This window comes from Palaemon carinicauda, chromosome 45 (assembly GCF_036898095.1).
Source record: "Palaemon carinicauda isolate YSFRI2023 chromosome 45, ASM3689809v2, whole genome shotgun sequence".
NCBI classification, from domain to species: Eukaryota; Metazoa; Arthropoda; class Malacostraca; order Decapoda; family Palaemonidae; genus Palaemon; species Palaemon carinicauda.
In genome coordinates, this window is record NC_090769.1 from 35,278,401 (window position 1) to 35,300,557 (window position 22,157).

Below are 22,157 nucleotides of genomic sequence, written 5' to 3' on the forward strand. Positions count from 1 at the left end.
ATAAAACATTAAATTTAAAAAGTTTTAAATTCCTTAAAGGCTAAATACGATATAACGGGCTCAACGTTGATTAACTTCGGTTCCAAGTTAGGACCGCCTACTATCAGGAAAGGTCGCATATAAACAAAACATAAAAATTTATTTTTATATGTTTATAATAAATGGAAAGTTAATCGAAGAGGCCTAATAAAGGCGGAGAGATATAAAATATATAGATCTATAACGTGTTAAGCAAAATTACTAAAAACCTAAACACACTTCCGTCTAAGGGAAGGGTCGGCCATTTAAAAGTGAAAGAGAGTCCATACTCTCTTTGTCACCATAATTAAATCTATCCAAAACGAGTTCAAGTTTTGAGATGAAGATAAAACCCCTGCATAGCGAAAGCTCAAAACTAGAATAGTGTACTTCACCAAATAGTTGTGAAAACAAATCCAGTTAGTAACAGCGTATTTAGTAGGTCTTGCCAGTGGCACGACAGAGAGAAAATTGGTTCTGTGTTGACATGGAGTACTTGAGTACCTGCTCGACAGATGGCGCAGTTGATGTACACCCCCACCTGTATAGCGATCGCTGGCGTAATTTGTCCTTAGGTTTTTCTGTCGGGCAGCAGAGCTGACAGCTTATATGATCACCGGCTAAGTTTAATATTGAAAAAATGCTATTTATGCACTAACTTTGCCCAAGACTCCATCTTCCCTTCTTCCCTATACTAGGCTAATAAGGAGGGAAGATCTTAGAGACTATACAGTACATCCCCAAATATAGGTTTTTCCTTTGTCAAAACCTCTTTTTTGGGTTGAATGTATTGTGAAGTCTCCAAGGACTAATACCAAAGCAATAACCGAGTAGAATCGTGTACTATCAATGAAAACCATCTATAACCAAGTAAACAACTCAATCATATATGTATAGGGGAGGAAAAAACTAACAAGTCTCATAATCACCTAATAAAGGAAAAGCAGTGGAGAAGCTAGATGCCTATCAGAGCTAGATGTCTGCCATTATGCTTCTGCTGAGGGATCTGGTTGGTGTACCCCTCTTCTATCCAAGCTGGCGAGTGATGGGTTTAGAACATAGCTGTGAGCACATATCAAACTACATCTAGTGTTGGCATGGGATGAGGTTGGTGTATAGTTGGGAGAGCACCCTGAATTCCTCATCCACTCACCTCACTGGGAGAGAGTTCGCACGCTAGACTAATCCGCAACATGATAATATTAGCGAGTTCCTCAGCTAGCATGCTCCTTCTTTCCCAAAAGGGAGAGTGTTGCCTAACCTTATGCTCTCTTGTGCATGAAGTTGTAATAGCATGCTGAGAGGATGAAGGTTGTTGATGGGTAAGGAAACCAGAAGGTTCAACCTATAAGAGGTAACAGCTCTAGGCTCAGGGGTGGAATTTGGCCTCAATGCAACAACCACTTTGCCTAGGACACGACGGCACAGCAAGGGAGCTGAAAACAGCTGCCTAACCCCTCCTATCGTCTAGCTCCAAAAAGCTATGCTCCGAAGAGCTGGAAGGTGATACTGATGTATCATGTACTATGTTACGGAAGCCTCTAGGAGGCGACCACTCAGGTGAACGTTGTCTTCCCTATAGGCGGGAAAGACAATCTACACCTGTTGCCGATGTGGGAGGGTTATTTCTTGAACGGAAAGACGGTCCCACAATAGCTGGTGAAGGGCATCCATCCCACGAGTGGGAACGTTGTCCGACACTTGGAGGCATTCCCGGAAAGGATTCCTTCAACGGGATACTCAGAAGGGTATCCGTCGAGCGCTGGCATCTGTCAGGCGAAGCTGAACGAGCGAGATCAGGCATTGACGGTACTTCGTCAAGAGACTCCTTTGGTACTAGACCCCGGCGTGTCGGGGGGAATCATTGTTAAGTACCCTTGGGTGAAGCTGCTTCACCATCACCCCATATCCATGGCCGAAGGACGTCAAGAAGGCACTCCTTAAAAGGGGAGTCGGAGCGTTCCAAGGATGGTCACAGCCGACGTACCGCGTAGAGGAAAGAGACTCTCATACAGGCAAAGTCTGCACTGCTTCTCCAGCAGAAGCAACAGAGACTTCGGCCTCACAAGGTTGTCCGAGATTCAATGCACCTCCTCTCCTACCCGATTGGTCCCCAGAAGAGACTGACCAGGCAGAGTCGGAGTGATGGGATTGAGCTGCTGGATTAAGTTGGCTAGGTTTCTTCGAATTCGAGGATGAAACTGAAGGTGGAGACTCCCTCTTTGCCTCATTCTTCCGTCATCTGCTAAAATTACTGCCACTGTGAGGGAGGCCACTCCCTACACACGTTACAGGAAGACTCCTGCGTACAAGTGTGACCCCTGAACGCAGGACAAAAGGCCTGAGGACTAGTCTCCAGCGCAGACATGAAGATGCTCTAGCCGTGACCTTCTCTGCCTGGACAAATCTACATTCTCAATATAGGAATGCACTCACTCTTACATACCAGAGAAAAGGTTAAGTTTATAATCTTAAGGCCAGTTGGTTTTATTGGTTTTTAAACCGAATCAAGCGAAGGGGAATTGACAACGTAGGTTCTCTTCTGAGCTGAAATAAAAAGTTGGTTGAGTTGGCTCCTGCATGTGTGAGCAGGGTGGTTGGTCCTACACCCCTGCTAACTAGGGGTGGGTAGTTGAACCTTCCTAAAAGACAACGTTAAAGCCAAAGTTTAAAGGTCTTATACTCCAACAACCATGAAATATACTAAGCTATGTTATTTGAAAAATATACAGTAATGGATTAAACTTACAAAAACTAATAATCAAAATGAAAGGGTGTTAAAAAAATACATCATAAAATTGGGAGAAGTCACAAACTGCAAAAACTTGAAACGCCTCCATGTTGCAAGAAAACTGAGTGAATAGCTTCATCCATCATAGGAAGCCAATCACATAAATAGACTAGATAAAAACACTGAAAGGAATCTTGAGCAGTAATTCAACTCCTCTATTATGTTAATGCTATTATTAAATATAGTGGATAAATAAATCATAACTTAATGTAACAGTAGATGGAAACTTCTCACTTTCTGGAGCAGAGAATGGGATGTCATGACAGCTCAGCGGTAGGAACGAAGATAGCAGCTTGGTACAAGTTAGTGCACAAGTTACATTGTTTTCAGTAGTAGTGATGATTCTCAGTGATGATGTGTCATTGATAGCCAGATGATTTCAGCATTGGAGGTGTTGTGTCAAATTCAATAGCATCTGAACTTAAGGGACTCTCTTATACACACTGAATCTGTGCTATGCACATTGCATTGGCCCTAGAGCAGGGGAGGCAGTATTTCTATAGATATTTTAGATATTTTATGTCGTATTGGATTCCCTTTCTAGCCTCTACCAAATGATAGTTCAAATAACAAACTGACATATTCAGTGATAACATTTTGTGAGGTTTGGAAAAAAAACTTGTATTGTGTGGCATTGCTGTGCATACATTATTCTACATGTATATGCATTAGCAAACTGCTTTCTTGTTACATACTGAATGGCAAAGTGCTAAAATACTTCCTTAAATAAATAAACACAAGCAAACACTTACTTGGGCCCATTCCTCTCTAAGTTTATCCATCACACGACGCACTTGCTCTGACTGCACTGGTGTAACATTCTTTATTGTGGCATTTCGTTCTTCTTCCAGACCATCTAATCTAGGTTTCAGTGTCTCAATTCCTGATTTTATGGACTGAAAAATAAAATTGATCATTATCTAAAATGACTTTACAGTAGTCTAATTTCCATCACAATTCTTAATCTGTACAAATTCTCCACGACAGACGATAGACATATCACCACCCATTTTTCCTACTTTTGAAGTGGTAGCACCATGAGGATAAAGACCCCTAGCTCTCAAGTAGTCTTTAGGGTTGAAGGTGATGACCCAGAGTTACTTCTGTTAACAACTGGCTAATGCTAGGCGCTACTGACAACTGGGTTCGATTGTGGATAACAAGCAGAGGTCTAACCAGGAATTATACAGACACAAAATTTAGTGCTCTACCAATGAGATTTATTTATGATATAAGAATTCTAAGTGACATAGAACAACGATTCAAGTAATTCAGTAAAATTATACAACAGGAAAACTGCTAATAATTAAATTTCAATATAAATATCCTAGCTGCAAAATTGTTAGAAAATAACAGCAGTAGAAAAAATCTAGTTCATAATCAAAATTGATACAAAATATTAAGCCCTAACAGATTTTCAAGTACAGTGACAGTTTACTTAGTTCCTATGTTTTTTTTAAAGAAGGGATACTCACAAATGAGGAAATTAGCTTTTATGCATTACAGTATAACATTCAATGCAAGTAAAATTCACCCATGATTAAAGTATATACATACATACATATACCCAGGCACTTCCCCCAATTTTGGGGGGTAGCCGACATCAAACAAATGAAACAAAAATGGGGGACCTCTCCTCTATACGTTCCTCCCAGCCTGACAAGGGACTCAACCGAGTTCAGATGGTACTGTTAGGGTGCCATAGCCCACCCTCCCCCGTTATCCACCACAGATGAAGCTTCATAACGCTGAGTCCCCTATTGCTGTTACCTCCGCGGTCATCCAAGGCACCGGAGGAAGCAGCAGGGCCTACCGGAACAGCGTCACAATCGCTCGCCATTCATTCCTATTTATAGCACGCTCTCTTGCCTCTCATATCTATCCTCCTATAACCCAGAGCTTTCTTCACTCCATCCATCCACCCAAACCTTAGCCTTCCTCTTGTACTTCTCCCATCAACTCTTGCATTCATAACCTTCTTTAGCAGACATCCATTTTCCATTCTCTCAACATGGGCAAACCATCTCAACACATTCATATCCACTCTAGCCGCAAGCTTATTTCTTACACCCGTTCTCACCTTCACTACTTCATTCCTAACCCTATCTACTCGAGATACACCAGCCATACTCCTTAGACACTTCATCTCAAACACATTCAATTTCTGTCTCTCCGTCACTTTCCCTCCCCACAATTCCAATCCATACATCACAGTTGGTATAATCACTTTCTCATACAGAACTCTCTTTACATTTATGCCCAACCCTCTATTTTTTACTACTCCCTTAACTGCCCCCAACACTTTGCATCCTTCATTCACTCTCTGACGTACATGTGCTTCTACTCCACCATTTGCTGCAACAACAGACCCCAAGTACTTAAACTGATCCACTTCCTCAAGTAACTCTCCATTCAACATGACATTCAACCTCGCACCACCTTCCCTTCTTGTACATCTCATAACCTTACTCTTACCCACATTAACTCTCAACTTCCTTCTCTCACACACCCTTCCAAATTCTGTCACTAATCGGCCAAGCTTCTCTTCCTCGTCTGCAACCAGTACAGTATCATCTGCAAACAACAACTGATTTACCTCCCATTCATGGTCATTCTCATCTACCAGTTTTAATCCTCGTTCAAGCACTCGAGCATTCACCTCTCTCACCACTCCATAAACATCCCTGTCTCAGCCACACTCTCATCGGAAACCAATCGCTCACTTCATTTCCTATCCTAACACATGCTTTACTACCTTTGTAAAAACTTTTCACTGCTTGCAACAACCTTCCACCAATTCTATATAACCTCATCACATTCCACATTGCTTCCCTATCAACTCTATCATACGCTTTCTCCAGATCCATAAACGCAATATACACCTCCTTACCTTTTGCTAAATATTTCTCGCATATTTGCCTAACTGTAAAAATCTGATTCATACAACCCCTACCTCTCCTAAAACCACCCTGTACTTCTAAGATTGCATTCTCAGTTTTATCCTTAATCCTATTAATCAGTACTCTACCATACACTTTTCAACTACACTCAACAAACTAATACTCCTTGAATTACAACACTCATGCACATCTCCCTTACTCTTATATAGTGGTACAATACACGCACAAACCCAATCTACTGGTACCATTGACAACATAAAACACATATTAAACAATCTCACCAACCATTCAAGTACAGTCACACCCCCTTCCTTCAACATCTCAGCTCTCACACCATCCATACCAGATGCTTTTCCTACTCTCGTTTCATCTAGTGCTCTCCTCACTTCCTCTCTTGTAATCTCTCTCTCATTCTTATCTCCCATCACCAGCACCTCAACACCTGCAAAAGAAACTACATCTGCCCCCCTATTATCCTCAACATTCAGTAAACTTTCAAAATATTCTACCCACCCTTTCCTTGCCTCCTCTCCTTTTAACAACCTTCCATTTCCATCTTTCACTGTCTCTTCAATTCTTGAACCAGCCCTCCTTACTCTCTTCACTTCTTTCCAAAACTTCTTATTCTCTTCATATGAATGACCCAATCCCTGACCCCACCTCAGGTGGGCACATCAAGGTCTTCCTCAGCTTCAGGTATATCAATCAAATTATTCCCTTCATATCTCCTATTCATGACCTCACTAAAGTGTTCCATCCAATGTTGCCTTTCTTCATTTTCTGTTGCTATAACAGTCATATCTCTCTTTTAATGGATATATGCTTCTTCTTTTTTGTCCCAGTAGAGATTTCATTAACAATTCTGAGAGCAATTCTTACACCATAGCCACTCCCTGAATTCATAGCTTTGTCAGCCTCAGCTGCTTTCCTGTCTAAATATTTTCTCCAATCATTCCTGGCTTTTCTTGAAAACTTTTAACTATCAATATCTGTCTTTGTGTCCTTTTTATAATATCCCACTTCTCATTTGATATCCATGGTTTTCTCCTTGTAACTGCATGTCCCAAAACTTCACTACCAACTGATCAACATATGTTCTTAATATCACATCATTTTTCATTAATTGTCTGCTCTTCATCTTACAAAGTCTCTAAGACTTCATATAAAGAAGAAGAAAACTAGTAAACATAAAATCAACTTATTCCTCCATAGGAGATTTATGAGATAACCACTAACTATAATCACGTAAAAACCCCCCATGGTCCTTCGAACTTAGATTTGCAAATCCCACCCCTCAAGTTATCATTGTCCAACGGACTAAGAGTTACTAGAAAAAAAGAATAGGTGATGTTTGAGGACTTGTGTGCAGTCTAGATCTTTTGATCAGAGAAAGAATTCCTTCTCTTGGTCTATAAGTCGAAACATGCAGCGACACTAGAACTGAAAGACAAAAGAATATGATCTACCCACGCAGCAGTATTGCCAAGCACCACCATAAGATCTCAATACTGTACTGCATTACAGGATCACAGCAATTACACAAAGAAAATGGGAGATTTTTTGTTTAGGGTAGACATCGACATTTAACCAACTTCAAGAGAGGAGCAATATAAACACCAGATGAGTATAAAAATAAGTAATTTCATTATTAAAATTCAGTTTATATCTGTTGTGTGCAAAACCTAGTAATTCTTAATCAAAAAGAGATTAAAACTTTATCAGAAAAAAATTAGAACTTCAAATAGTATTCAAGGCTTCTAGATCTTCAATCGTTTTTTTTTAACTATTATTTTACCTTAAGCTCTTCTTCTTGTCCCTTGAGATTATCATAATGATTACCCGCCAACTTATTTGTGCTTAGCTGACGAGATATTGCAGATATAGCTTCTCTAAGACGATTGACACTTGCAACAAAATCTGGCACTGATGTAGACTCCACTTCCTATAAAGAAATTTTGTACATGAACAACATAAAAAATTAAACTTAAATTTCTGAGTTCAATTTAATATTCATGAAAAACAATATCTAAATAAGATATTGAATTTAAAACACATTCCTTTACTTCTATCAATACATGAACTTTTGAATAAAATCTGTAATAAATTTTACAACTTCTATATACTCACAGCTTCTAATTTTGATGAAGAAACAATTGTCTTCTTTTCTAAAGAAACTTTGCGATACTGCCTGAACTGCATGCTGATTTCAGTCCACCGTGTATTCAACAATGTTAAGATGGGTTGCAAGTGGTTGTATTTGTACTTCTTCAGAAGAGCTCCACTGGTATTGAGATCATCTAGTTCCTCTTTCTTTTGAGCCATCTCCTTTTCAAGAACCTGTTTTGTTGTAAACAAATGATAATGACCTCAAGATAATGACACGTGAACAGGTAACATTTTCTACAGCAACAAAAAACATTACAATAAATTATGTGGAATATCATTATGGAGATAAAGACAAAATAGAATCTTCGTGGGAACAAAATTGAAAAAAAAACAGACATGCAGCATAACATTTTTAAAGAACTAAAATAAATATCAACAAAATTTTCAATTTACATATTCATGGTTACTATTACCTGTAGTTGACTTTCATCATTGTTAACAAGATGAAGTCTCTTGGAAACATCATTAATCCAGTTAACAATATCATCAGCCTTTTTGGATGCAACATTAACTTCTTCATTAACTTTTTCGGAATTTGCTTTGACACCCTGTAATAGAGAGGAAAAACATTTACTTATATTATAATGCCCGGGAAGATGAAGAAAAAGAAAACACAGCAACAGACCTCAAAAGTTAGGAATGATCTTTTTAAACCTCACATAACCTTATTGCTGAGAAATACCCTAATAAGCTGTCTTACATTCAAAACAAAGGCTAGCAATTCCAGTTTGCATTTAGTCCTAAGTTTTCTATAACGCAGAGACATGCTGACTTGTTTAAGACTCATCAGTTGCATAATCTTGCCTTAGATTTCATATTGATTTCCAGTCTTGACCCTATCATAGTGCCTCCTAAATGAAAATCTTTAAATTCAAGTTTTGCAAGTTGGTTGACTAAAGAGATGCTGTCTGTGGGTAATAAAATAGTGAATGTTCTTGAATCTCATTCCTTAGCAAATTCTGTATGTGTTTATTGCACTTTAATTGGCTTCCCTACTGGATTTGTTCACATTCTTACATCATCATCATCATCCGTTACCAGTCCACTGCAGAACTAAGGGCTCAGACATGTCCTTCCACTTGCATCTGTTTATGGTCTATCCATGCCAGTTCAAACCAGGAAACTTTCTTAGCTTATCAATCCATCATCTTCTTTTCCTTCCCTTGCTTCTTTTGCAAACTCTAGGGACCCCTTCGGTTATTCTTAATGTTCATCTATTATCTGTCATTTTCGTTATATGTCCTAACCATGTCCATTTCTTTTTCTTACATGTTAGAATATCCTCTACTTTAGTTTGCTCTCATATTCATGTTGCTCTTTTTCTGTCTCTTAGTGTTATTCCCATCATTATTCTTTTCATACCTCTTTGAGTTGTAGATAGCTTATGTTCTAAGGGTTTAGTAAGGCTTCAAGTTTCTGATGCATAAGATAATACTGGTTGGACCATCTGATTAAATACTTTTCTTTGTAAAGAAAGTAGCATTTTTTCAAAATCGCATTTTGTTTACCAAAAGCTCTCCATCCCATGCTTATCCTTCTTTTAATTTCAGTCTCATGTCCTGGGGAAAAGCTTACTATCTGTCCTAAGTACTCTGCACACATATTCATTAACAATCTCTAGAGGTATGTCCAAGACCATTATTTGTTTTCTCTCTACATTTTCATTGAACATCATCTTAAATTTAGTCAAATTCATTTTAAAACACATTTCGACTTTCTCTCTTCAAATCTCGCATCATCTTTCGCAATTCCTCCCATGATTCACTAAACAAAACTATGTCATCTGCAAATCTTTAAGTTGTAAAGATATTCCCCATCAATATTGTTTTATTTATAACTGGGTTTTAGGCAGTTTTCATCACTACGCTGGCGACTGCAGATTGGTGTTGGTGGGAGATTTTGGTCTGATTGTTCACAGCAAACCAACCTAATATGGGTGCCCATGACTAGTATAGCTTTGCTGATCATGGGATGAGCAAACCTATTCACCACATTAAGGTATAATTTATTTCTGACATAACAGATCAACATGAGATAATGCAAACACTAGTCTGCAATAGGCAACTACAAAAATAACTTGATGACAGTAGTTAAAACATGAAGACTAGTGAGATTAGCCTAGAAAGCATAGAAAAATAACCTCCTGGAGAGTTTACATCCCTGGGTTGATATAATGTAAAATGGTGTTAAATGAAGGGAGAATATAAAAACACCCATTAGATCCCAAGAACTAAATGTGAGTATGTGCACATGCAAATTACCCACTGGTCTACTTTTCTGATTACTCAGTTTTTTTACACCTATCTTGCCCATCTCATTCAAGTATTGAAACTTTACATAAAAATAAGGTCCATTTTATTTTTAATCATAAAATTCCTATTAATATCAAATAAGTAGGTAATAAAAATACAGCATACCATATCAACCCAATTTAACATAAAAATAATAGGACTTGTGATTAAAAAATTACATTTCAAATTATTACCTAATAAGTAATGTAAATCGAACCATATTAATCCACTTGAATCATCTAAAAAAGCCTTGGAAATATTTTTAATGACCCCATTTTTTTCTAATCTTCTAATTAAATAAAGATGCAAATCGATGAATGCACACATACTGTATACATAATTTCTAGTTAAACAGCTTACAACACATAATATGAATATCTGGAGAATTTTCAATAATCTGTACATTTGTACATTATTCATGTGTAATGTTAATTAGGCTCTTAAAACAAGTTACATTCAATCTTATCTAACAAATATTACCAAGATGCCAATATCACACCGCATAAAGTACAGTATTTCATAATTTGCCCATAAGCTAACTTACCTCAGTTTCACTTTTCAAGGCAGACCAGTGATTTCGAAGGTCATTAACTGCAGTACGAATAGTGTTTGCCTTTTGAACATCAACCATATGTGTTGTGAGTGTCAAAGTATCACCTCTTGATATGATAGTAGCAATGTCAGGCTCCAGTTCAGCTACTTCCTGCTCCAAAGCCTATAATGACAATATTTCGTAAATTAATCTTTAAATAGAAATCTAGTAAATTACTGTACTGTACTACTATATCTATTTTATCATTATTATTAATATTTGGGGAAGATAATCAAAGAAAAACTGTGCTACACATTTTGAATACAACATAAGCTAGTATGTTATATGCTGGCCTACTATTAAAGTGTAAAGATCTTCTACACCTGTACTTTCCACATTAGTTGTATCTTTGAAGTTTCAAAACTTATATAGGAAGCGCACATTATTTACCTGAAAATCTCTCTGATACTTTACAAAACCTGTGGGCAAATTGTATTACAGTAACACATATACCCATTCAAATGTACCTAAATTAATTTCTGTTACCACTACTTCTCTGTCACCACCAGCTTCATTTTAGATACAGTGATCCTTTGCTATATCGTGGTTCACCTATCGAACCCTCAGTACATTAGATTTTTTTTTATTTATTATGTATGAATCAGTAACACAGATTCCTCATTATATCTTGGGTTTCCTTGGGGCAATATGTATTTACATTATTAAAGATTTTAATTATTATTTTAGTTAAAGATAGTAATTTTTGGGCCAAAAATTAATATTAAAACAACTAATAAAAATACAGTAAATTCTTGCATTATATATTCAGTATGACACATTAACCCCTTCTATATTGAAAACTTTGTGTGGGGTTCATGACTGCCCTCGTGCATGATTACTGTATTGCTGTCAGGCATATGATGAAACGAGACAAACTTTATTCCTGGCTATCTAGATTCAGACATTTTGATATACAGTATACTGTATACTGTATACATGCATGTACACACATACATATATCTCTCAACTCTAAAATAATAGACAAAAACTTAGTATTTGGAAAATAAGTATAATCTCTCTTAGAAGTAAATGAAAAAAATGTTTAGAATACTGAACATGGCACTCACTCATGACCTCACATGGTGGGTATCAAAGGATAGCTTCATTTCTTTTGCTAAACACTATGGAGTACATAGTAACCTCTGAGGGTGTAACTATGGATGGTTGTATAGATGGCCTTCTCGATGTGGATTTTGCTGGGTTTCCAAACTGGCAAAGGGTAGTATTACAGTTAAATGACTTCCACTGTGATTACCAAAATTATCTTTGCTGGTTTTGAGGTACTCTTGCTTGATGGTATATTTTCTGAACTGTTGGCCTATCATTACTACCCTAACACTGCCATTTTACATGTTCTTCTTCAAAAATGTTTGGCCATTCACCTACTCGAAAACAAACCTTACTTATTTTGTCTAGTCCCTTCTCAGTAGACAATGATAGTGAAAACATGTAACAAAGAACCCAAGTTTGTATTCTTTTAGACAGTCCTAGTCTAAAAATGAGAGAGAGAGAGAGAGAGAGAGAGAGAGAGAGAGAGAGAGAGAGAGAGAGAGAGAGAGAGAGAGAGAGAGAGAGAGAGAGAGAGAGATGTATAAGTACTCATTGTACATATAGGCTACATGTTATAATGTTAAAGGTAAAGGGGTGAGCGAGAATCATGGTAGTAGTTGTTTTCAAATAGAGATAGATCATTAGCAATTGTTCATTTTGTAAAACTTGTCCAGTATGTCCTTATCAAATACTTAGTAAATATGACTTATTGAGTGATGCATATTGTGTTATATGTTCAGCATATAAGTTCTCGCTCACTCTGCCAGTTATACAGGTTACATGTTAGAGAAGTCTCTCTACTCTAAATTCATCAAGAATCACATAAGGAGTATGCAACACTCTCATTAAGAACATCTGCAGTAGATGGCAGTCGAGAGCATTATTTGAATGATTTGATAATGATGTCATAAAAATAAGGTAGCTGAAAAGAGTAATCTGTTTAGAAAATTGCTGATATATTGATAAATATTGCAAGGCACACTAGCTTTAATGTTAATCCTTTCTTTTGAATAAGTCAGTCTTGGCTGATGGTTTAAAATAAGCAATAATATACACAATAAGCAGCAACAATAGATACTACTTCTACTAGTCTACTGTTGTTGATATAGTGACTGTTTTATCCACAGGAGATTGGGGGGCCACAAAAAAACCTCCTTATAACATCAAAATCATATTGACATCAACAGTAATACTAAAAATAATATTTCAGTGGCAGTACTAGAATTATTTTGTTTCATTATTATGACAAAATATATTCAATCAATACTTTTTTTTTTTTGCAAAGCCAAAATGTTTTGAGTAATGTACTTTGTTTTATTACATACCAATAACACATGTCTATGGCATTGTAACTTTACTGCAAAGTGTACGTTACAGTAGTTTTTTATTTTTTTTCCCATAAATTGACCAATTAGGTGGCTTAGAAATGCATGCAAATCTCTTTGCTTTTTTCAAAACTTCCTCCCCGAGCTGCCAGCTGAATAGGCTTCCTTCACTCGCCAAGTGGGTTGCATCAAACGCAAAACGCCAGGGACGATTTTCAGTCCCTGTGCGTACCGTGCTATTTGACATTCCAGATATATGCTCAAGGGATAGCAATTCATGATGCAAACGGACCACCAGTCCTTGATTCATGCCTTCAAAATAAAGACAACTAGCAGGTCAGTGTGCCAACAGCGGCAATTATTGCCAATCACTGAGTAGTCCTGCACAGGCTTTTCCAATAACATCCTAGATGCACTTTCCAAAAACACCATTAACGCTGTCCAAATTGGGATATCATAACCAAGATAGCAGCAAACTAGAAGGAAAACGAATACTTGCAGTGCCTACTAGAGTAAAGTCCCTCCCTTCCCTCCCAGCCGTAGAGGGATTTCATCATAGATGATGGAGACAACCATTGCTTGAGAAACTAGCACCAGATGTCCTTGCCCCTAGCTCCCATTCTAACCGAGCGATAAATCTGGAAGGCAATGAGTACAGACATCAAGAAATAGGCTCTTGAATGTTTTCCTTGATAGGCATCAAAGTTTGCAAGGCACTCAGAATTTGGGATAGGAGAATTGAAGAAAACCAACTGCCTCCTCACTTATATTCATGTCAATGCTGTGGGACCCCTATCCCCTCTGAGCAATATAGATATCTTTATCCCATTATTGCCTGGAACCCCAAATAGAAAGAGGCAACAGCTATCAAACTGCATATGGCAGAAAGCTGCTCAAAAGCTCTAATCAGCTTAGTCAACAAACAGTTCCCCAATAAAAAAAACCAGGGGGTTAATTTCATGTCAGGCCTATAGACTTCCTTCACAGCCAGCCTCGGGATAAAATTAAACGATACAACAGCATATAACCCAGAAGGCAATGGCATGGTTGAGTATTTCCATCGCTCCCTTAAAGCTGCACTTACTGCCAAATACTGTATCAGGATGCAAGGTGAAAAAAAAGGATTAACAATGGATCCTATTAGTACTGAGAACAGCACCTCATGCAGCCCTCAATGCTTCATTGGCAGAGGCTCTCTATGGACAGTCATTAGTAATACCTGCAGATGTATTTCAGGATCCAAGTGAAGCCCCCATCCCCAACAACATCTGTAAAGCAATAGTAGAAATATTCTTCCAGGAAGAAAACATACACCTCAGCCAAGAAATAATACATCCCCACAGAACTAGACAATACCAAATATGCGTTTGTCAGAAAAGATTCACACTGACAACCCTTGTCACCTGCATAATCTTGACCTCAACGCATAGTACACAAGTGCTATGAAATGACAAAAGAAGACAGAACTACCTGGGTATCAGTAGACAGGCTTAAATCAGCATACATTTCAAAGGATGCTTCAGTAACTTGAGGATTTTTATTTTAGGGGGAGGAAGCATTGAAAGAACTGTTTCCCAGCACCTCACAGCATTATTCTAGTCACCAAAACAACTGCCTGTGGACATTGTGATAACAGACTTACGGCAAACAAAAGACGACGTTAAATATATTTTTTTTATTCCAGGAAGAACAGTATTTTATCTTTAAAAAAAACAATATCTAATAACAAATATTGTAAATTTTCAATTCAGATGTTTCCAATGGTTTTCTTACAAATACAATATAATCCAAGCATTTACCAGGCTTGCAAAAACACACCTGGATTGTGATTGTGTACCTTTCTAGATGTAAATATTTCCTGTTACCTTTCTGCTGGCAAGGAGCAACTAATGTCAGATTTTTGTGAAAATAAACTAGTTAGTACTAGTCAGCTTGTTCTTCCTTAACAACATAGTTAAAATTTAACTGGTTACAAAAAATGCACATAATGGCATCCTTACATATTAATCACTGAGTATTAAAGAAGGCACAAATTGTTCTTTACATTTCTATATGAAGTTTGCTTTACTATCCAACTTCAATCAAAGTAAAGAATTCAGCAATATGGACATCAGTGGAAGTTCATAGGAATAAATGGAATTTTAATGATAAATTTATTATTTCTATACTCATCTGATGCTCATACACATGTCCTCACCACCTCCCCGCTGAATAGTGATGTCAAGGGACTACTGAACTAGGTTCAGCTTTGAGATTGAAATACAAAGGAGACCCATGGTACCCACAAGCAATTATTGCCATACACCACCCTACAACCTCTATACTACACTAAAGAGGTTGGGCTATGACAAAGAAAAAATTAGAAATCTTTTAGTTTTAGGGTAGATATTCACATTTAATTAATTTTGAGAGAAGCAATATGAACATCAGGTGAGTACAGAAATAATTAATTTCATTACAGTCATACCTCTCTTCACAGAAGAATCTGCCTACGAAATTTTAACGCTAAGAAACGAGATGCGAAGGATAAGAAAAGAGATTTGCCAGCCAGGCCAAAAATAAAATAGTATCCAATTAAAAAAAAAAAGTTGAAGAAAACTGATGGTTTACGCAATAGAAAATGAATCTCTCTATAATAAGGGTAACTATAATAGTACAGTACATATGGTACTGTATATTTTGTATATGTACAGTATTTTACTTTATGCATTGTATTGTTTTCCATTTTTTATTTAATTTTGTTCTGATGACTACTTAATTTATTTGGCTGTACAGTATTTCATTGTGGTTATACTGTAGCTTTATTTTAAAATTTAAAGTGGTATTTTTGCAGGGTTTGGAACGAATTAAGCGATTTACATGTAAAATATGACTCAAAACACATAATTTTCACAAAACGAAAGCCACTCCAGAACAATAATTTTAGGTTATGAGGCATTACTGTATCAAAATTCTGCTAACTTACAAGATCATATTATTATCATAACCAGTATAAAATTTCTAAAGAAAGTTTATGTTATTTTTCAAACAATGCCGGTAAAGACAAACCTACTTTCTAGTTCTATTATGAAACCACATAAAAGTTATTCATTTACATATTCTTATTCACCAGTAGAAATTTAAAAAATACAACAAATTTTACCCATGTTTACCTCAGCCTTTTCCAAAGCTTCTTCATATGATGGAGCAACTTTAGCTTTATTCCTGAGTTCACCAATTTTATCTGCCAACCTTGAAACTTCTGCTAAATAGCCTTTAGCATCTTCTTCCCCACCCTGAAAGAACAAGAAATCGTTTTGAAATATATTCATCACTGGACAATTTTTTAAAATATATCTAATTCATAGACAAGTATATTACATAAATTTCATACATAACTCACTGGATAATTAACAGCTCCCTTTCTTTTGAAATATTTAAAAGTAATCCTTTCATAATAAATACAAATAAACATGAAAAATTTTAAAGTAATTTGTGTTATTCCTAACAATACAAACCTGTAGCGATTTATAGGGATTATCTTTTGGCAAAGCTGAAGGACTGGCCATAAGCGAGATGGAACTACCGACCCGCTAGTTAGCGAGGGGGGGGTTGTTAGTGAGGGGTAGCAAGGGTTGCTAACTACCTCGTTCACTCACACACCAGTGTGTCTAACTCATTTTTGATTGCAGGCAGGACTTCCTAGGGGGACAGGTAATGGAGGGACGATTGGTATTAATAGCTATAGGATTGTATCGTTAGAAAAAATACAAATTACTTTCAAATTTGTCATTTGTTCCAACACTAAATACAAACACTACACTATTTATAGGAATGACTCTCCCATTAGGAAAGTGGAAGTCCTAACCAACTGTCTTGGCATTTGACTAGCGGTTTTCTCATACGGGCTGGCCACGTGACTAAGAGAAAACCTGACAGCTTGCTTAAACTTTGTGCAACACACAGGTAGCAGCCTGAGCAACTTGTGTGCATGTGATACTAGAAATATGACTGTCTAGGTAAGATTTCTCCAAGATAAATAAGGCCTTTAGTAAACCTTTCTGAGGATTTACCAACCAGAAAGACAAAAATGAGGACAATATGAAGAAAGAGCTTGACCCTTATGAGGTATTTAATCATTAAGGAAACTTATTTTTGAAAACTATCCAAATGAGTGATTTGTGGTAAGTTCTGATACACTACTGCTTAATCTTTTAAGTTACCTCCTGATGGTCTTCTAAGATGATTTATACTCCACAGTTTCCCTAATTTTTGTTGATAGAGTTGATAAATGATTAGCTCAAGTGTAAAGAAAATTTTCTTATTCAATTCCCATTTAGTGTTAAAACATTTTCTCACTCAAAAACACTATGTGATCTATAAGACAATTAATTACCTAGCCTTATTATTGAATACTTAATTTTCTTATGTCCAGTGTTGGTGTAAAATAAAATCTTTAAATATGAAAAGGATACTATACAATATCTGGGCCTCATTGTCCCTATAAAGGTCATTCAGAAAACATCGTTGCGTGACTATTGATTAACTAATAATATGCTTCATACGATTATCTTCATAAGGCAATGACAAGTCAGAGGATTTTGTAGATTGCAACCCACTTTCATGTGAGCAATAATGCTGACATTCCACAAGGCAACAATGATCATCTCATGAAAGTACATAAAATCCTAAAAAACTTCCAATTGTCATTTAGAGCTGTGTAGACTTCTTTGCATGATCTGTCAATCGATGAATGGATGCTACCTTGGAAGGGGATGCTTAGGTTCAAAGAATACAACCATGCCAAACTGATGAAATATGGCATGAAAATGTATATCATTGTTGTAAGGACTAGAAGTGGTTACATCTCTTATTTTGAGGCCTACAATGGCCCGTATTCTTTCACTAGAGACACTGTCTTCTCCTGCAATGGCAATATCCAGGGGAAGGGCTACTGTCTCTACAGGAACAATTATTATAAGTGTCCCATGTCGATGGATCATGAGATATCGGAACATGGGTTTTTTCACTTTATTATAAAAATGTTTGTGAATACACTTTACCCAGCCCAATACTCTTCAATACTGTTCTTATGATCACTCGAGTGGTACTGCTTACCCCTCAGGCAAGTAAATACAATGTTGCTCTGTCAATATGCTGAATTGTTAGATTTTGTGGAAAACTCCACTGTGATGGAAATATACTGTCACCAATAGGCTTCCAACACGTCACCTATCAGACTTAACACATGTCACCTTCAACAGAGTTCATGATCACGCACAACAAATTATGACAGTCATAGTACTAATAAAAAGGTCATTAATCTCACTGTATAAAACACATACTTCTACATATTTTTCATACAAGGATTAGGACATAACTCCTTAGCTTTTTTCCAACAGTTGCGTAACAGTAGGCCTTATAATTCTCCAGAGGTGTTTCCAACTCACTGCGACTCCTTGCACGAACCAGCATTACCAAACACGTGATGTGCTTCCAGAGGCTTGGGAACACCTTTGTAATCATCTAGAAGGACATGACCTTTGTCAAATTGGTAACGAACATTCATAACATTCCCATTGTTTGCCATGTTCAAGATTTCTACGAAAAGCAGGATGACGCTAATAGCTCCTTTCTGGCCTCAGAGGAAATTGGTCACAAATCTGTGGTCCCTGTTGTTGGAGTGTCCAGGAAGTATGTCATATAAAGCCAATCTGCTCAAACAATGTGTCTCAAAAGGTGAACCATCCAAATCCATCTATGGTATATCTGACCACATGGAGAATATTTACTGTAGCCTAAAAAAGCATGGGATTTTGAAGTGCTCTAAACTGTCTATTATAGGTTATAAAAACAATGACAACGGATTGTTTCTTTTGATTGGTACACAGATAGACTCTGTCAATGACTATGTCTAGCTTGAATATTGTTTAATTCTTAAGGTTACTTTTATATGGTAAGAAACATTCAGGGATATACATCCATGCTTAATTCTGTACTCAACCATCTGAGATTAGATCTGTCCATTTCAGGTATTACAGTGAATATATTTTGATCATTGAGCATTGAAAGGCCTCCAGTAGAAGGTAAATATTTTGGAATTTCGATGTAGTTTTCAGTATTTAAAAGATCCGAATTTTGAACCATTGGAAATCTTCCTATTAAAGATCTCATGGTTAAGCTTTTTCTATTGGCATTAGCTTCAGCTAAACATATAAGTGGACTAAGCATTGTCTGTCAAAGTAACCTTTGGGGAACACAAGATGGTTTTGTCCCTTTTGTCTTCCTTCAGAGCCAAAAAAAATTATTTCAAGGCTAAGAGTTTACCTTACTTTTTTCACACCACTTCTCTGAAAATAGATGAAAGTATTTCAGCAGAAAACAGGTTTCTTTTTCCAATAAGAGTCATTAAGAATTATTTGGACAAAAATTCAGGTACTAGGGGTAATGTCCTTATTTGTTTTGTAATTGCCCCTGAACAAAAATGCAATATTATTTAAAGTTTGAAATTTGGTCACAGTAGCTCCCAAAGAATTAGGTCCAAATCTAATAAAAGTTTGAAAGTCAAGGTACATGATATTAATAGTGCAGCTACTTCCCTAAAATTTTTGTAGATAATTTTCTTAGGAAAGAGTTCTAGCAGCAGCTCTAAGGGGTATCAAATTGGTTTACACTAAACATCTTAAAGAATCCTAGTTTATTAAGAAGATTGTTAGGCTTTAGGTCCCATGGTGCTGCAGAGGCATGGTATAATTAATTGTGAGTCCAGTTATATTTAACTCTCATATCAACAAGTATATGGGTTTTAACCTATTAAGAGTTCCCCCGGGACCACCTCGCTGCTAGCATACTGTCATACTAATTTTGAGTTGGCGGTCATTTCACTAATGACAGTTTTTCAAATTTTTATGATTATAATTCATATTCAGAATTAAATGTAGGAATATTAATCAAATAATGGAATAAAAACAATTAATACTACTATTATCTCATTTCAAAAGGCTACAAAATACAGAATGAAAAATATACATCTATGCATTATTATTCTTTTGTTATCATTATCAGGCTGCTCATCTAGTATTTCTTTTATTTCATCTAAAGAAATATGCCTCGTCTTTAGGCCGCTCATTGTGAAAGAAGCAAAACAAATTACTTTTTCTCCATAAACATCCAAAGTTCATTGAAAGAAAACCAGACAAGTACCAGTTGTCTAATGTCAAGCAACCTTCAGAAAAAAGTTGCCAGACACCATATAAGTTTCTATTTACAGCTTACATATCTTGAGAGAGTTGCCAAGTGGTATTCCTATACTTACTATCAAAGTAAACATAGTATTACGGGACTGACGACTTGAAACAAACATTTAATGTCATGAACGTAATATCCCGTTGAAGACGGTAGCGAGTAGATCGTGGTGAACATATTATTATGTGGGTGACGCTTAACATGTTGAATTAATTATGGACTTTGTATTAATCAACACTGTCATTTAGATCATGAACTCTCACTTAGAGACAATCTACTATCTAGTACTTTAAGAAGATTTAGTAAAAATCTGGTGTCCTGTATTTCAAACAACATCTTAGAGTTGGTTTGTTAGAAGTAATCTACCAGATTAGTATAACTTATTCATGGTATTTTGCTTTTAATTCTCCCTATATCTTTCCTTCACTGGAATCCCACCTCTAGAAGTGTGTGGGAGTTAGCAGTATGAAAATCAGGGGAGGCTTATAGAAATAAACAGAATTTTAATGAAAAAATTTCTCTTTCCTATATTCATCCAATATTTATCAACATGCCCACCCTCCTCCTTACTGCCTCATGGTATAAAGAGGATAGAGTTAATTTCAACTTCGAAACTGAAGGGATAAAGAGAGACTGGGGCGGTGTTACTACTTACCACTAGAAAGTTCATTCTTCTACTAAGGGGATGGATTAATTAAAAGGAAAGAAAATGGGAAAATTTTAAAAATTCTATGGGTGAATGTCAAATAAACTGAATTTCTGGAGAAGCAGCAATATGAACATCAGGTTAGTATAGAAATAAGAAATTTTATATCAAATTCTGTATTTCACTATTTTAGGTGAGAGACATCTAGAATACAGATAAACCTGAGAGATATTTTTAAAGTTACTGGTTCCTATTACCTGATTTACTAATCAGTCAAACAAAAATAACTGAGGAGCTATGAATGATGCAGGTCAACAAAAGAGGTTAGTATACACTAAGGACACAAAAATTCTTTAAGAAATTATGTTCAGCAAATAAAATTTTGGACTTTGTTAGAAATCTCCTCCCATATGCTCCAATTTGTCACTTCCCTACAATCGTTCCACATGATAGGGCCCCTAATTATAATGTAGTGAGCATGAGGGCACTTGAAAAATAGTCAGTATTGGGGTACCTCTAGGGAGGCATAAACAAAAGAGAAACTTATGGTTTCTCTCTCCAACTGATAGCTCTTGCCTACCCCAAACTGTCCCAGGTAGTACTGTCTTGACTCTAGCATAGCACAGTAATATTTTGCACTTCAAAATTTTTTTTAAAGAAAGCATCTAATTCTAAATATCAAAACCTGGCAATACTTGACATCATAATAATAATTACAGGTGTACTAAATATCCATTATAGGCTAACTTTCTACTTACAAACATTTCCTCTACAGCATTTACCTTACACATTCCCAAATAAAGCAATTTTCATATTTAAACTACATGCGTTATATTCAGACTGTTCCAACACATTAAAATTTTTCTTTTTTTTCTTGATTATATCTCAAACAGTACAGTTAATTTCTGAATCTTTCATTTTCGTAAAAACCCTTGAAAATGAAATAGAATAATTTTTCGTAATGCATAGTATAGGCTAATGAAGAGGAATCACTAACATAAAAATACAAGAAACAAAACTTAAAACATAATTTACCTTTGTTTGTTTTATCGTAGTTTCCTTCACATATGTTCTTGCAGCAAACACTGACTTTGAAGAGGTAACTGTCTCGAGAGTTTGTGTTGTAGATTGTGATGCTTCTTTATGTTTCTGCA

At 36.3% G+C, this 22,157-nt stretch overlaps 1 protein-coding gene across 1 annotated transcript in view; it reads right to left on the bottom strand.

Annotated features, from left to right (window-relative positions):
- LOC137634906 (microtubule-actin cross-linking factor 1-like) overlaps nucleotides 1-22,157 on the bottom strand; it is a 1,614,628-nt gene that overhangs the window by 1,353,472 nt on the left and 238,999 nt on the right. Inside the window, exons 37-43 of the mRNA XM_068367453.1 lie at nucleotides 22,039-22,152; nucleotides 16,286-16,408; nucleotides 10,711-10,881; nucleotides 8,289-8,423; nucleotides 7,837-8,046; nucleotides 7,505-7,651; nucleotides 3,562-3,705 (exon numbers count right to left, since the gene is read on the bottom strand). Coding sequence (XP_068223554.1) covers nucleotides 3,562-3,705; nucleotides 7,505-7,651; nucleotides 7,837-8,046; nucleotides 8,289-8,423; nucleotides 10,711-10,881; nucleotides 16,286-16,408; nucleotides 22,039-22,152 — 1,044 coding nt within the window. The remainder of the gene's footprint in view (nucleotides 1-3,561; nucleotides 3,706-7,504; nucleotides 7,652-7,836; nucleotides 8,047-8,288; nucleotides 8,424-10,710; nucleotides 10,882-16,285; nucleotides 16,409-22,038; nucleotides 22,153-22,157) is intronic.